The sequence below is a fragment of the Rhea americana genome, unplaced genomic scaffold (genome assembly GCF_003343005.1).
Source record: "Rhea americana isolate MKP2758 unplaced genomic scaffold, rheAme1 scaffold_256, whole genome shotgun sequence".
In the NCBI taxonomy this organism is placed as follows: Eukaryota; Metazoa; Chordata; class Aves; order Rheiformes; family Rheidae; genus Rhea; species Rhea americana.
The window spans coordinates 839084-853229 of record NW_028186375.1 but is presented as its reverse complement, the minus strand read 5'-3'; the positions used below and the strand labels follow the sequence as shown (position 1 = coordinate 853229).

General features: G+C 47.0%; 1 protein-coding gene across 1 annotated transcript in view; it reads right to left on the bottom strand.

The window, feature by feature from the left end:
* Positions 1–666: 666 nt before the first annotated feature.
* Positions 667–14146, bottom strand: part of LOC146594575 (uncharacterized) — a 15788-nt gene continuing 2308 nt past the window's right edge. The window contains exons 3-9 of the mRNA XM_085307271.1: positions 13836–13950; positions 13022–13166; positions 11774–11887; positions 11064–11208; positions 9499–9647; positions 8526–8665; positions 667–7391 (exon numbers count right to left, since the gene is read on the bottom strand). Coding sequence (XP_085163397.1) covers positions 7270–7391; positions 8526–8665; positions 9499–9647; positions 11064–11208; positions 11774–11887; positions 13022–13166; positions 13836–13944 — 924 coding nt within the window. The 5' untranslated portion in view covers positions 13945–13950 and the 3' untranslated portion in view covers positions 667–7269. The remainder of the gene's footprint in view (positions 7392–8525; positions 8666–9498; positions 9648–11063; positions 11209–11773; positions 11888–13021; positions 13167–13835; positions 13951–14146) is intronic.

Here is a 14146-nt window from a genome sequence, read left to right as displayed (position 1 = left end):
AATTAGTTTGGGCATGAGAGCCCTATGTGTTCATACATGGGCACCAAACTAGTGCATGCATGGATAGGCAGTTAGTGCATGCATGAGCACCCAATTAATTTACGCACGTGCACCCATTTAATTCACGCATGAGCCCCTCATTATCTCACGCCTGAGTGCCCAATTAGTGCACGCATGAGCTCAGGCCAGAGGAAACCCAGGAAGAAGCCTGGAGAAGCAGCCAACAGAAACCATTATGCACACGAGCTGCAACCAGCCCTGATCCTTGCAAACCCCAAAGCAGCACCAGAGCTACCTGATCCCACAGTCCAAATTGAGAGCTTTAGCTTTCTGCAGAGATTTTATGCTGCCAGGAGGTACTAGCAATGTCCTGTCACACTGGTCTSTTCTAGTGCTTCCAGGCTATTGGACAAAAGCTGCTAGGGTAGGTTGGAAACAAACCTTGGCTTTGCTACCGCTCTTGTTATCAGTCATTCAGTGGATGCTTCCTTATGATTCCTGTTCTTTGTAAATGGTTTAATTAAAATGTTTTCAAGTTTTTTTTTTCCACAGCAGTTTATTTTAAACTTACAGATATTAATTAGCTCTAGGTAATTTAAAAATGAACTTAAAAAAAAATCCAATGCCAGCAGATGCCCGAGGCTTGTATGCAGTAAAAGCATCCGGCCTTGCTGCTAGGGGACTTCAAAGCAGGCATGGCGCCACAGGATCTGCTCTGAACGAGCAGCTTCTGAAGAGCAACGCTCAGGTTTCGCGCCTGGCGAGTCCTTAGTAGAGCACGGAGCCACGGCACAGACACGCCAGCCGTCCGGGCCGTGCTTTGGTGTTGCGTGCCTTTTGGCACATCGTGGCACTGTGCCTGCAGTAGCTGTCACCCATAAAAGGGAGTCCTAGAGGTGGCCCCAGCTGCTGGTTGTGAACCTGGGCTAGGGCATCCCAGTCCCGCTTGAGCCCTCTGCACTCCCTCCTGCCAGAGCCTTTCCGCAACAGCTGGGTTTYGTTTTATTCCTGACTGGTTGTTCCTGCTCCTCTCTCAGCCGTAGGGGTCTTTTAATGTCAGACGAACCCTTTGGATCTGCCTGTCCCCAGCAGCGTGTCACTGAGGCTGAGACTGCGGCACGAGCATCGCTGCCGTTGGGGTATTTTGGGGGCTGCCCCGACTGCTCTCCTCTTCCGTCTTTTCTCTACTGACCTCCGTTCCTGCAGAACTCATGACAAAACACGCGTTGCGCTCACGGAAAGCGAGAGCTGTAGTTTCCAGCTCGTGGCAGGAGGGAGAAAGGGAGCCACACTCGACGACAAAACGTCCCCTGCTCTCAGAGTCGGAGCAGAGCAGAGCAACGCCAACGCTGGAGACAGAACTTTCTGCTCTTGATTTCACACCCGTGTGTGTACACCCACTCACACACACACACACACACACACTTTTTTCTCTCTGATGGAAATAATTTGTGTCATGTGTCACCTAAGCTAAATACTTTCCAGTATTGCTCAGCCTTTTAAGATCGAGCTTTTATTAGAACAAGACAAACCAATAAGTCAAACCAAGTTACTAGATAACGTCACCATCACTTCTAATGGTCCCCAGTCCCAGCCAGTCCTATCCAGAACAAGCCATATTCTTTGATTGCTTTAATACTACATTTCATCTGATACCCAGGGAAGAATTTTCAAGGGTCTTTCTTCCCAAAGACGACAGGAAAAAAACACAGTGCTTTCTCGTGTGGATATTCAAGTTTTTGAGTCAAAGTTTCCAGTGGGGAAGCCCATTACATTGTCTTAAGTTCACACATGCTCTTGCTGGAATTCTGACTCTGCTGGGAATAGGGTCAAGATCCTGGGTTATTTCAGCATTTTTCCCACATGTTCAGCCCATGCGTGAGTCATGCCTGAGCCTGTAACTCTTCACTGAGATGTTTTTGTCAGAGCGCGTTGAGCTTATCTCACACCACAAGGCTGTCCCAGCTCTGTGCAGATAAAATAAATATTTAGCTTCAAAACATCTAACAGTTTTCAAAGGGAAGGGCCCAGTGGTGGCCTCAGCATATTTAGATTCTGTGCATAGCAAAGGGTGCAGAGCCCTTTAATCATCGCCGTATGTATTTTGTGCTTTTATCTGAAGATCTTCACAGTCCTCCATGAAGATGCTATTCCTGTTCATCTCTGTTTTACAGATAAAGACGGTGGCACAGAGGGGAAGAAATGGATTTGCTCCAAGCTCAGAGAACAAGTGTTAGAAGCGTAATGACCAGACTATTTTGCATTTCAGCTACAAGGCCAATGCTGCTCTGGCGCAATGCCTTAGGAAGGGTAAGGCATTCAAGGGACTTGTTTGCATTATCCACTGGTGCTGGTGGACCAGTGGCACCAGTAGGGAACGAAATGGTGCCACTTGCCCAACTGAGCGTCCTTATCTCAACATCTCACCCCTAGACTACACCAGCCCAATGAAACAACACTGCCCTTGAACTCATTTGGCTACAGTGTTGCAATGGGATTACAATAGTCTTGTTGTGCCAAATTTCAGATTAAAGGCAAATCTGCTTTATACTTTGGTGCTTTGCATCATATTGAAACATTTCTTCTCTCCAGCAGTTTTTTTTTTCTCCTCCTTGCTCCCCACTGGTAGTTTAATGTAATATAATTAGTACTGAGGATAGCATCAAGCCAAGAACAAATTAGGTCATAAGGCAACATCTCCTTTGTCTGAACAGTCTGTTCGGGGGAGCCTGTCAGGAGATCTTCCTGATTACACTCTCCCTGGCCTCAGTGCCCAAACTATGCAAAGAGCATCATGAGAGGGAACAACGTGCCCCAGGGCTGTGGGCAGGACTGGACTCTGGAAGTGCTCGTCTGGTGCATGCTTCTACTCACGCAAGGTGCCGAAGAGAAACTTGCCCCTAGTCCAGGATCTCCTTTGCTCTTGGGGTAGCCAAGGAGGAGACAACTGAGTCTTCCCAATTCACACATTTTTGCCCATTGCAATGTAGATGTGGGAAATGTCCAGCCAGAGGTAGGGGGAAATGCGAGAGCCCTTGCACAGGATAGAGTCTCACCACAGATCAAAGTTCATCTCTACAGGAGCCCTGGGGTCCACTTTGTCTCTAGGAGGATTTTATTGCAGAAAATCCTTCCAAAAAGCTGCATGTTGCTTGTCTGCAGTAGCAGCAAGATCCTAGGCTGAAGGTGTCCAGTAAAATCTATTGTAGCCCCATCCAATAAATGAGGCATGTTTTCCTCTGAAAGCCAGAGAGGCTTTAATGAGAGTCCAACCCTGGGCCTCATAACATGATTTTTAAAATTCCTTTTTCAGTTTACATGCTTACTCTCTCAAGCCAAATGCATATTTGCCCTGATCTATGATTTTTTCCATTCAACATTCTTCCAAATCAGATTTGCCCAAGAATTTTTTCTGAAAACAACTGTCTTGCAGCTTCAGTAACAGCCAGACCTACGTTCAGCCCAACTTTTACAGCCTTCAGGAGCATATATTACCAAACCGGTGGAGAACCACCCTGCTTTCCTTCCATGGAGACCTCCAGGCTCTGCTGTAGGACAATACTATCTGACCTGGACACACTTCTGGCCTCTCAGCAGCTCTCTTGGCATTCACCCTCCTGCCCCTCCACAGAGCACTCTTCCCCTGATTCACAGCTGAACAGAAACACCAAAAGGGTCAGTAACATCTCTGCTCACACAAGAGATTTGCACAGGGCCAAGATCCCAACGGGGACCTTCTCCCCCTGAGCAATAATTAACCCTCCTGCCTATCCAGCACTGCAGGACATTTCTCGAGCAACCTCTGAACCCTGTGTCACACTGGAAAACAGCAAACATTAATGCTGAATTTCAGTGCCGGCACAATGGCCACATGGCCACCCCCTGACCAACATGGTCCCAGGAACCATTTCACGTCTAGCTTTTCCAGTACCACCCCTCGTCCAGCCTCACAGAGAGGAGAGGCAGCCTGGGCAACTCAGTACAACTAGTCTCAGCAAGTAGAGCTGCAACAGTGCTCCCCTGACCACAGCAGGACTCAACATATGTCAAGGTTGTCACTGTCCCCAGAAACTAGGGTRCTGAGCATCCTGGGCTGAGACATTAGAGACACATGGGTGTCTACCAGGGCGCTGAACTGCCTTTTTGGAAATGGAAGGGACATTTCAGGCTTTGGGTTCTAAATGCCCACAGCTTTCCAAGAAACTAAATCCTTCAAAATTCACTCAAATCCTATAATCACTCATGGAAACAAAGGCCAGGCAGATTATTTTTGCTAAAAAGTTGCCAGGTTTTTGGCTTCATAAAGTGGAGCTTTGCTGAGAGAAGGATCTGTTGTGGGGAAAAATGCATCATTGGTATTTTGGGTTCTCAAAAATAAATGGAAACAAGGCATTTCAGAAAGAGAGAGAGAGAGAGACCTTTAAAAATAGTGCGTTGTGAACTAGAAGGGAAAAGCACGCACACTTTTTTCATTCCCATTTTCCCCCCAGTGAAAGGAAAAGCAGGCAAAGGCAGAGTGCTAATATTTTTAGGCTCCTGCCACAAATGCAAAGAAAATCACTTTACCCAAAASCAGTCAGAGCTCTGTGCTGGGATAGCCCTGCTAGTGCTCCCAGCCGCATCGATGTGAACCTCTGCTCCGGGCAGGTCTCGGCACCAGCAGAGGTTTGGGCCATGCTGGAGGCTCCTTTCTGCCAGGCTGCCCCCTTCCCAGGCCTGTCACAGCTCTGGGGAAAATACTGCTCAACAAGAATTTGGCAGTCAGCAGTTTTATTTGCGTGTGGCCAGGGTCAGCGCTGGCTCAGCCTAGTTGTGTTGGGGGAGTTGCCAAGGGCTTTCTCCCGGTGAGGTCTGCAAAAGATTGACTCGGTGCTGCTGCAGCACCTCATCAGCACTCAAGAAAAGGCCTTTGAAAATCTCCTTGCAGCTCGTTGAGGAGTGGCAGGAGTGGGGTGGAGAGGAGGGTCTATTTAGCAAAGCTCTTATGCATCTCTCTCAGCATTGTCCCGGCCTCTTCTTAGTCCACATTAACTCTTCACCTTCCCCATGCCCTTAGTTTGCTGTCCCTCAGGTCAAGATCCACCTTGGCTCACCTCACCAAGGGAGGTTTCTCCTTTCCCTCAAAGTCTCCTGGTCTGCTCAGTCATCCCTTGTGCAGATGCTTTTCCAAGCCTCCAGTCATTGGCATTGCCTTACCCAAACCCTCTATATCCCCTCCTGAGGGGCAGGGAGCAGCACTAAACAGAGCCAACAGGCTTTGTGGAGGTACAAGGATGATTTCGGTGTATTCCTTTCCTAACCGTTCAGCCTTTCAAGACCTTTCCACCATTCCTCAGAGTCAACCTCCCACCTACTACCCTAGAGGACTGTCCATCATTAAACTATCTCCTTATCCTCCCTTGGTTTCTAATGACTTTGTTAACCAGTCTAGGTCCCACAAAACACACCACTAGCAGCCTTCTTTCTAGGAGAGGTCTAACCTGCACCTTTGTCCTTCTATTTCCTAGTTRTCTAGAAAAGGATGTTCCCTTTTATGCCATAGCTGCTGAGTTTCCTCAGAAGCCAGCAGGAATATAAAAAATCTCACCCTAATCTACACGGTCCAAGTCCCTCAGAGAACACAAAGGCTTGTGAAGCACTACTTTGCCTTGGAGGCTCTCCTCAGATAATTTATACATTAATTGTATCCTGCAGCACAGTTTCCAGTAGTTTGTCCAGTATAGACCTCAGGTTTGTATATCTTTCCCAAAGCCCTGGGGCCTTTCTGCACGGTCCTGTGGAAGGACAACGCAGCTGCCCATGAGTTAACTGCTGTACAGCCTCTCACCAGCTAGCCTCCTTGCCTGCATCCCTTAATCCACAGGCTACAAACCCCTCTATTAAAGAAGGCAGCTTACAAAGAGGCTGCTTTGAACTTTACCATCCCCAAACACTTTCCACACACCAGTAGAAGCCTGTGAGGCCCCATTAATCCTCTCCTAGGCAGAGGAAATAGAGGTTGTGGTTTGACAATTCAGGCAACCCACTCAGGCTTCCTAATAAAGCCAGAAGTAGTGCAGCCACATGGACAAAGCATTGATCTAGGTTGAACTCACTCTACCAGTTCAAAAAAAGAAAAAAAAAAAAAACTTTAACAGGTTCCCTTTGAAGCAGCAGGCTTTCCTCAGATCAGGTATCATCTTGTCTGTACATCTAACCTTCTGCTAGAARGGCTATAAATCATCCTCCAGTGGGAGGCATCCAGCTAGCACAAATTCTGCATTGCTTGTACTGCATAACTCTGGAGAAAAGCAGCCCACTGCTCCCACCTGACCCGGATCTCATTCGTCTTGTAGGCAGATCAGGAATTGCACAGATCTGCTGCTACCCGTTGTGGGTCCACAAGTGGAGGCACTGTCAAACTTCACTTAGAAAAGTCAGGGGAGAAAAAAAAAAAAAAACAAAATGTCAAGGCAGAAACCCAGAGATTGCTTTGTCTCATGCTAAAAAGTGAATGTATCTTCCATTTCCAGAGTCAGTGGAGCTACCACAAACCAAAATAGGTTGAGGACTGTTGCAGCTGTGTCAAAGGATTCACCATCACCAATCACCCCATCACCAGCATCCCCTTGAATGTTGAACCTCAGGGCTGACACCACAAAAGTAAGTCTAGAGCTGCAGCATCTGTTCTTATCATGACATAAAGAAGCAGGAAGGGGAGAAACAGCTTGCTGCAGGCGATCTGCTCATGCCAGTGGGACTTGTAGATACTCAGCACAGAAGAGGCCTGTGGCCAAGATCCATAAGGAATGACAGACCTCCCATTGCACGCCTCCACTCCTGCAGAGAGTTCACTCAGAGCTGCATTCTAACTTGGGCTACAGTGGCTAGAAGAAATGAAGGCTCAAGGAGACAGTATGAACTGTCTGTGCAAACCTGCCAAGTGTCTGTCAACAGCACTCATCACACTGGAAAGAGCAGAAAGCCACTATTCAGTCCTCAAAAACATGCACAGGGCTGTTCACCTGAAGGACTTTTCCTACCACAACTCCAGTCAGTCAAAATGACTTGAGGAAGGTGCAGATTGGAAGTGGGGACTGACTGGAGAGGAGAAAACACAAGATCAAATGGATTTGCAGACTAACTGTTCTACTCTGGAATACAAAAAGAAAAAGAAATAGTTAAAAAAAAATACAAGGCAATTGATAGTGTAAGAATAGATTAGTGGATGCAGATGCCCAGCTCTTATTTCTCCAAAACACCTGCCATAATGTCACCACATCAGAGGTCTCAGGCCACTGTGCCCAATGGATCTGGGATTTCTGGTGGTTCTAGTGGTCGCTTATGGTGTCTCCATATGACAAGTCCCAGTCGAACAGCAAAGATAACACAAGTCGCTGCCAGTAGCACAACTAGGAAAGAAACAGAAGTCTGTCAGGGCATGAGAGAAAGCCAGTGCCTCTTGCCACATTCTGGCTCCCAATACCGGGGGCGTTTAGGAAATGGTTAGGAGCCATTATCCCCCATCAGGAACATATTTTGGGGAGCTGCTGTGGGGCAAGGCAAGAATTCAGAGCTTTACTGCTATCCAGTAAACCTTGTCTGATGCTTCCAGGTCAAGGCATCTAAATAGGGAGGCTTACAGACACAGAAATAAAGATGCACTACATTAACAAAACAATCCAAGAATAGTTGAAGATAAATGAAGACACACACTCTAGTTTGGAAGAAAGCACATTCTTGCCCTACCAGCCAAACAAGCCGAACCAGTAAGAGCAAAGTTTTGCTGGGATACATGCTGCAGAAGCACTGACTGCAGCAACGTGACTGTCTGTTGGAGATCGCACACACCTTTACACTTCTCATGGCCACAACCATTAGGACAGGAGCCTTCGGCAGCCTCGTGGCTTCAGCAGACAGGCTCCGGTAAATCCTGCCAAGTGCTTTTAGGCATTACTTGGTTTTAGGTTCAGGCCAGCCCAAGCTCTGAGTAGGAAGGGAGCTAATGCAGGGTTTTGTTCTGTGGAAGTTGGATACAATCCTCTCTTTGACCAGAAATTAATGTTCTGCTCCAGTATCTGAACTGCCGGACAGGGCAACTGGATACCCGCAGCCTTCATCCCAGCCCTGCTCCCTCTTGGGGCTGCCATAGGCCAAAGAGAAGGGAGCAATGAGCAGAGGATCCACATGCTTGCAGAGCAGGCAAGCTTCTCCCAGACAGGACAGATGGGAAATTGCAGGGCAAATATGTTGCCAGGAAGTAAACTGGGGTGAGTGCATGGTTTGGATCCAGCCCCAAGAACAGCAGGCTCCTGAGCAACAATTTCAATCGCATTGCAACTGAATTTCAATTTCAAATTCAAAAGGGAAGCATCTCACTCTACACTTCAGTTTGCAAAATTAATAGCTTCTAATAAACCCCAAGTTCAGCCTTTTCTGAAAATGATACTTTCTAAAAGGGGAGCCTGTCTCTGTTCATAGCACACAGGAAAGATGTAAAATCGGCTTTCTTTTTACAAAAGTTGGAAACAGGCCAAAAGATTCACCTATAAAAATGCCGTTGGTTGTTGGGGATGAAGGCGAGAAGTTCTTGCATGTGCTGCCAGCCAGAGCTATCAGAACCACTGGGTAGACTGTGAGGTTATAACGGACATGCTTGTCAAGAAGCAAATTTTCTAGATAAAACCTGAGAAGAAAGAAGTGACCAAACTAAGTATTTGCTTGGTACATTTTTTCCATATAAAACTTAAAGAGTTGAAACAGGAATAGTTTTCTTATAGGCCAGTTTGGACAACAACCCCAAATTTTTAACTTACCAAAATAAGTTTATCAAGATGTTATCTATAGGAAGTTTATGTTTGATTTTAATTTTCCATGGAGGCAGGGGGAAGGGGTTAAGCTATGGGAGAAGAGAGGACCATGGTAAATTCAAAACAAAAAACCTTCCTGCTTCCTCCAAGTAGGGGCTTGGCCATGGAAAATGGCTGTTCATTGCCTGATGTAACACCCTACCGGGTAGTTAGGCAACATAAAGGAATCAAAATTGCTTTTGAGTGAAAGTTTTCACTCTTCAAGGAAAAACAAACTTTTAGCAGAAAAACAAATATTTTGCTAAAGATAGCATATTCAGAAGAGCAATTTTCTTGCTCAGAATACATTCATTAGTTTATCAGACACTCCAGTTGAACTAGTTCGTCCGGTGTGGCTGAGGGAGGGGGATGCAGAAGGGATTTGAGTTGCCTTAGCACAAATCCTCACCTGCAAGCCTAGGACAGGCTGCGTTCGTGAAAGCCGCAGCAATCTGCTGCATATGCTTATCGGCACTGCCGAGAGCCGGAGAGGAAGTGTTTTGCCCAGGCTCTGTGTTCACCTGCCATGAATTACAACGGGGGCTGCTGCACCCAGGGGCAGTACTGCAACAGAGCCCATCAGTGAACTGAGGACAGTCCAGTCTGCTTGTGAGATGCAAAAAGGGGAAGGGCTTTTCTTTAAGGCCTGCAGGACCATGAGGCTGCTTACCATATTACTAGATCGAGAGCAAGGAGGCACAGAGAGGCAGTAGTTGCTGCCTCGTTAGACACATTCCACTTGTAGATCAACACAACAGCAAAATTCAGCAGGGTGGCGATGGTGGTCCACGTTGCATACAGCACCAGCCCGTTCTGGACCTGCCATGCAGCACGGAGAAAAGGCAAGAGGTGATAAAGTAATTCCAGTTTTCCTTGGAAAAGGCAGAGGGCATCCATAACTCCTGGGGCAGTTAAACCAGACTTTGACCTAGCTGCAGGGAAAGCACCTCAGCACTGTTGCTATGAGGGAAGAGTTGAGGCCTTGGAGTCCCCAAAACACTGCAGATCCACCCCAGGGGCAGCTGCAGAACTGCCATATGAAGCTCACAGCCTCTGCAAGGGCATCCCATGCTCACCCAAAAGTGCAAAATCTGCCTGGCTGCCCAGCCCAGTTGTTGCAAGCTGCCTTAACTGGTGGAGAGGGGAGCTTTGGAATCTCCCTGCCCCCCAGCAGACAGCTTCATCACATGGAGCCTACTGCAAGCAATGTCAAATGCTGGAGTCACTCCTGAACAAGGACGACAAACACAGCTACACCTAACTCCCTGCCTGAGTTATACTTTCTGGAACTGAAAAACAAGAACACAGAGAACACCACCCCTGCCCAGGTCGTGCCAAGAGACATTTRGAGACATTTCCAGCAGGATTGGTAGGAATTTTTATGCAGAGACTCCTCTGCAGAGCTTTGCAGATGCCCCCTCCATTGAAGACCCCCCCCAGCTCCTTGGATGTGTTTCTTCAAGTGACCCACTTTCTCACTGAGCAACACTAGCGTCAAGCAAAGGAACTAAAGCAGGTTAAAACACACACAGCAGCCAGGGAAGGAACCGCAGTACAAGGTTTTCTGGCTGGAGAGAGGAAGGATCAGGCAGTAGGTTTGAGCTAGAGCACAGAGAGGGTTCAAGGAACAGTGAAATATGTTTATCTCATTTCCTCTGTGCAGTTTGCTGAACATGAACAGCCACTCTTCTGGAGGGAAATGATTTTTCCTGTCCCTGAGAATTTGGTAGAAATCAGAAAGAAGGCTGCATTTGAAACTCTAGACAACATATGCTTTTTGCGTCCTCCCCTATACCCGTTTGTATAAAAAAAAAAAGAATCTCTATATATGTGCATGTATAAAACTATTTTTAGTAGACAGATACTGGGAGCATCACCCTCAGCTACAGCAGCAGAAGCCCCTTATAACAGRGGCAGCTTCCCACTTCTCCCTCTGCAAAAGACACTTTCCACCCTCCACCTCTGTCCTGCCAGCCTGGGCTTCACTGCAATCTTCGTTTGGCAGCAGCTGGAGAAGGATGAGGGATCGGACCTTGCTCTGATTCACCCCCAGGATGTCTGAGAGGAAACTGAGGTGTAAGGAAGCCTTTACATACCTGCAGTAGGCACAAACTAGAGTCAGGACAGGAGTCCGCCCCACCTACCTCCTGCTATTGAATCTCTCATCCCTCAGCCCTGCACAAACAGTGCTTTTTTAGCTTTTACCAACAGCACAGCTTCTCAAACGCCACCTACTAGAATTCGGATGAGCCAGAGCTCGGCTTTGTGAGCCTTCACAAACCACGTGGCATGGACACACAAGGCTCTGTGTGAAATGAAGACAGCAGCGCACGTGGCAAAAGTGAGGGCTGCCAGGAACACCAGGGCTGGGAGCAGATATCTAGGACAAAGAATACACACAGCAGCCAGTGCGTTTTCTCGTAATGCCTTAATTCACAGCTTCAGTGTTTGGCTTTATTGACTTCAAGTTAATTAGCCTTTAATAAAGCTAATCACTACATGTAGCCTTTGTTTTGACATACTGCTATTTTACTCTGTTAATCATGAAATTATTTTCCTGACTGCAACTGATTTCTACACTTCTTGACAGTGGTGCTATTAGATGCCCTTCATGAGAGCACGACCATGAACACAATCCAAAGGCAAGGAACTTGACTGTATTTATGAAGAGAGACATGGCTCTTGGCTCAYCTGTAGTAAAAATGCTAAAGAACAGCAGTTTTGAAGAATCTTAGATTTCAGTAACCATTTCTCTCTTGCCCATGAGGTGGATCATTGCATGAATACTCCCAAATTTTATAAAAGCTACCTTTTGTCAAAGCTTGCCATAGTTTTACACCAATTAAGTATGTTCACACAAGGCRGGGCAGGGGAAATGGTGCAACACAGTATTGGAGCAGTCCCAGCAAGAGGGTTAGAAAGCTCCTGCAACAAAGATAACTTACTCACGGTCCCACAGAAATAGCCATCCAACATTCAGGCCATTATTTAGAATCCATGCCACGTAAAAAGATATTGGCAGCAAGTCTGGTTCAAGGTAGACGCATCCAAGTTCATTCCTGCTGGTGAAAAGTAGGTATGGAGAAAGAAAACAAGCAATGCCTGCATTGAACAAACATTCCTGGTTTCATTTTCTTCYTGTTAATGGGGAATCCATACAGAGTTAAGTGTTTCAGTTTAAAATCAGATTATTTCTCCTTTGCATCCTTCTCAGAGGGAAAATCCAATTCCTATGGCTCTGCCCAGGCTGATCTCCTAAGGCACAGGACTGCTCACTAGTCTCTGCACCACTGCTGCAGTGTCATAGGCTCGGTGGGCATTGAGGACTGCTGCATATTCTTGGCCTCTCTACRAAAGCTAACAGACCTTGGTGGTGATAGCAGCAGCAGCAGGCGTGAGATTTTAGTCCAGTTCCTGGGGAAAAAGGCTTATAAGTTCATAACATGCATACACCCATCCATGCATACACGTATGATTAAGTCTGTGTGTATAACCTTGCAATGCACACAACACCAACTTCATTCTTCCTTCAGCCTTCAGCRTTGGCTGGTTTCAATGATGTCTGAGAGATCACTGAGTTCCTACACGACAGGTGAAAACAGCAGATACAAGAGACTCAAATGAAGCAGTCTCTAGCCCCCCTTGACCAAGCCGCAACATAAGTTTATCCCTCAGAAGAGATCAGAGACTATCACTGCTGTTGCACGATACTGCATGAGACAGCAGCRTTACTAATCTCACAGCCCCAGCAAAGGCTTCAAGTCCAGTTCAAAAACACACRAGACTTCCCAGCGCAGATTCTGATATCCAGTGGGGCACAGCTCAGAAAGGAATAGCTTCAGGATTCATGAGTTCTGCCCCTATAGACTCTCAGTATCCAGTAGTGAGCAAGCAGCTACTGGATAACTCTGTCAGACCATGCAGATCAGCAGAAGTCAGGCTTCACAGAACCATTTACCTGCTTTGTAACTTGTCCACGAGTTAGAGCAGTTCATGTAGGCCACCAAACTGCTCCCAGTCACAGCACTGGATGCTGAACCTAAAGGACATTTCTACAGCAGAGCTTCAGCGGTCCAAGTCAAGAGGAATTGCAGGAGTTTATTCTGACTAGAAACCTCAGAAAAGAGGATATCAGACRGAGCAGAAGAAGGAAAGAGCCCCCCTCCCCTCACACTGCGCACAGAGAAAAATACCTTCGACAGATCCCTGACAGCGCGTAGAGCAGCCACGCAAGCTGCCAAGCGTAGATGACGTTCCAGATGAGGAAAGTCCAGCCAGCTGGGGTAAAGTCAGTGTTGTACTTCTCCGAGATGTTTCCCGGGGTGCTCCGGAACAGACCTGCAGCAATGAATGTTATTGCAGGTAAACGTGTTGCTACACACCAGGAATGGAGAAAGACCGCTAATTTTCTTGCCCTGCAATCTTCCCCTGAGGCTTAGTCCACACCTCAGGTGTGAGGGAGTGGAGAAGATGCCCTTGCTGAAGCAACCTGTGCTGCAATGGGTTTACCTTAAAAAAAAGAAAAAAATCCAAACCATTATGGGATCACTGCCCTTTATGGGGAACCTTGAGCGAGTTCCTATGACACAGGACCAGAAAAGAGTCACACGTAAAAGCCCAAGGGCAGCACAACACTTGTTTCTGACAGGTCAGCTGGGGAGTGTTCAGACCAAGCAGTTCTGCCCTCTACAAACCCACAGAGCAGGGCTGAGCTGGTTGCCCCAGGGATACAAGGACAGCAGACACTGACTGCCTTCCACTCACAGTTGGACCAGGGCCACTGGAGACATTTGCTCTGTTTTCAGTGGGCCCTGGATAGGGCTTGGACATGCCCTTGTAACACCMAGAAGAAGGCACTAGCCATTTCCTTCTGGCTCTCACAAAGATGCACTTGGAGAAGCGATGGGGTGACAGACAGATCTATCCCATCTAAGGCACTGCTGTATCATTAAGTGATCCAGGGCATAAGAGCCACCTCTCAGAACGAGGACTATCTGCTTGCATTACCTTTGAACAGTCCAGTGGCGTTGCCAGCGTTCAGTATCACCATGACTGTGAAAGTAGCCAGAGACAGGACCATCACAAAAATCTTCAGCTTCTTATGTGTAGAGTCCATTTTATTCTGGAACAAATTAGAAAGTTTGGCTCTCAACTTATGCTTGGATTATTCCACACCTGAGAGTTTTAGAACAAGAAAAAACATTGTTGTAAAACACCCAGCTTTAATTGCTGAGTTTTATTGGTGATGTTTGGGGGTTTGAGGAGAACCTTGGCAGCCTTTCTGTTTGTACAAGAAACCTTGAAAATGTAATCACACA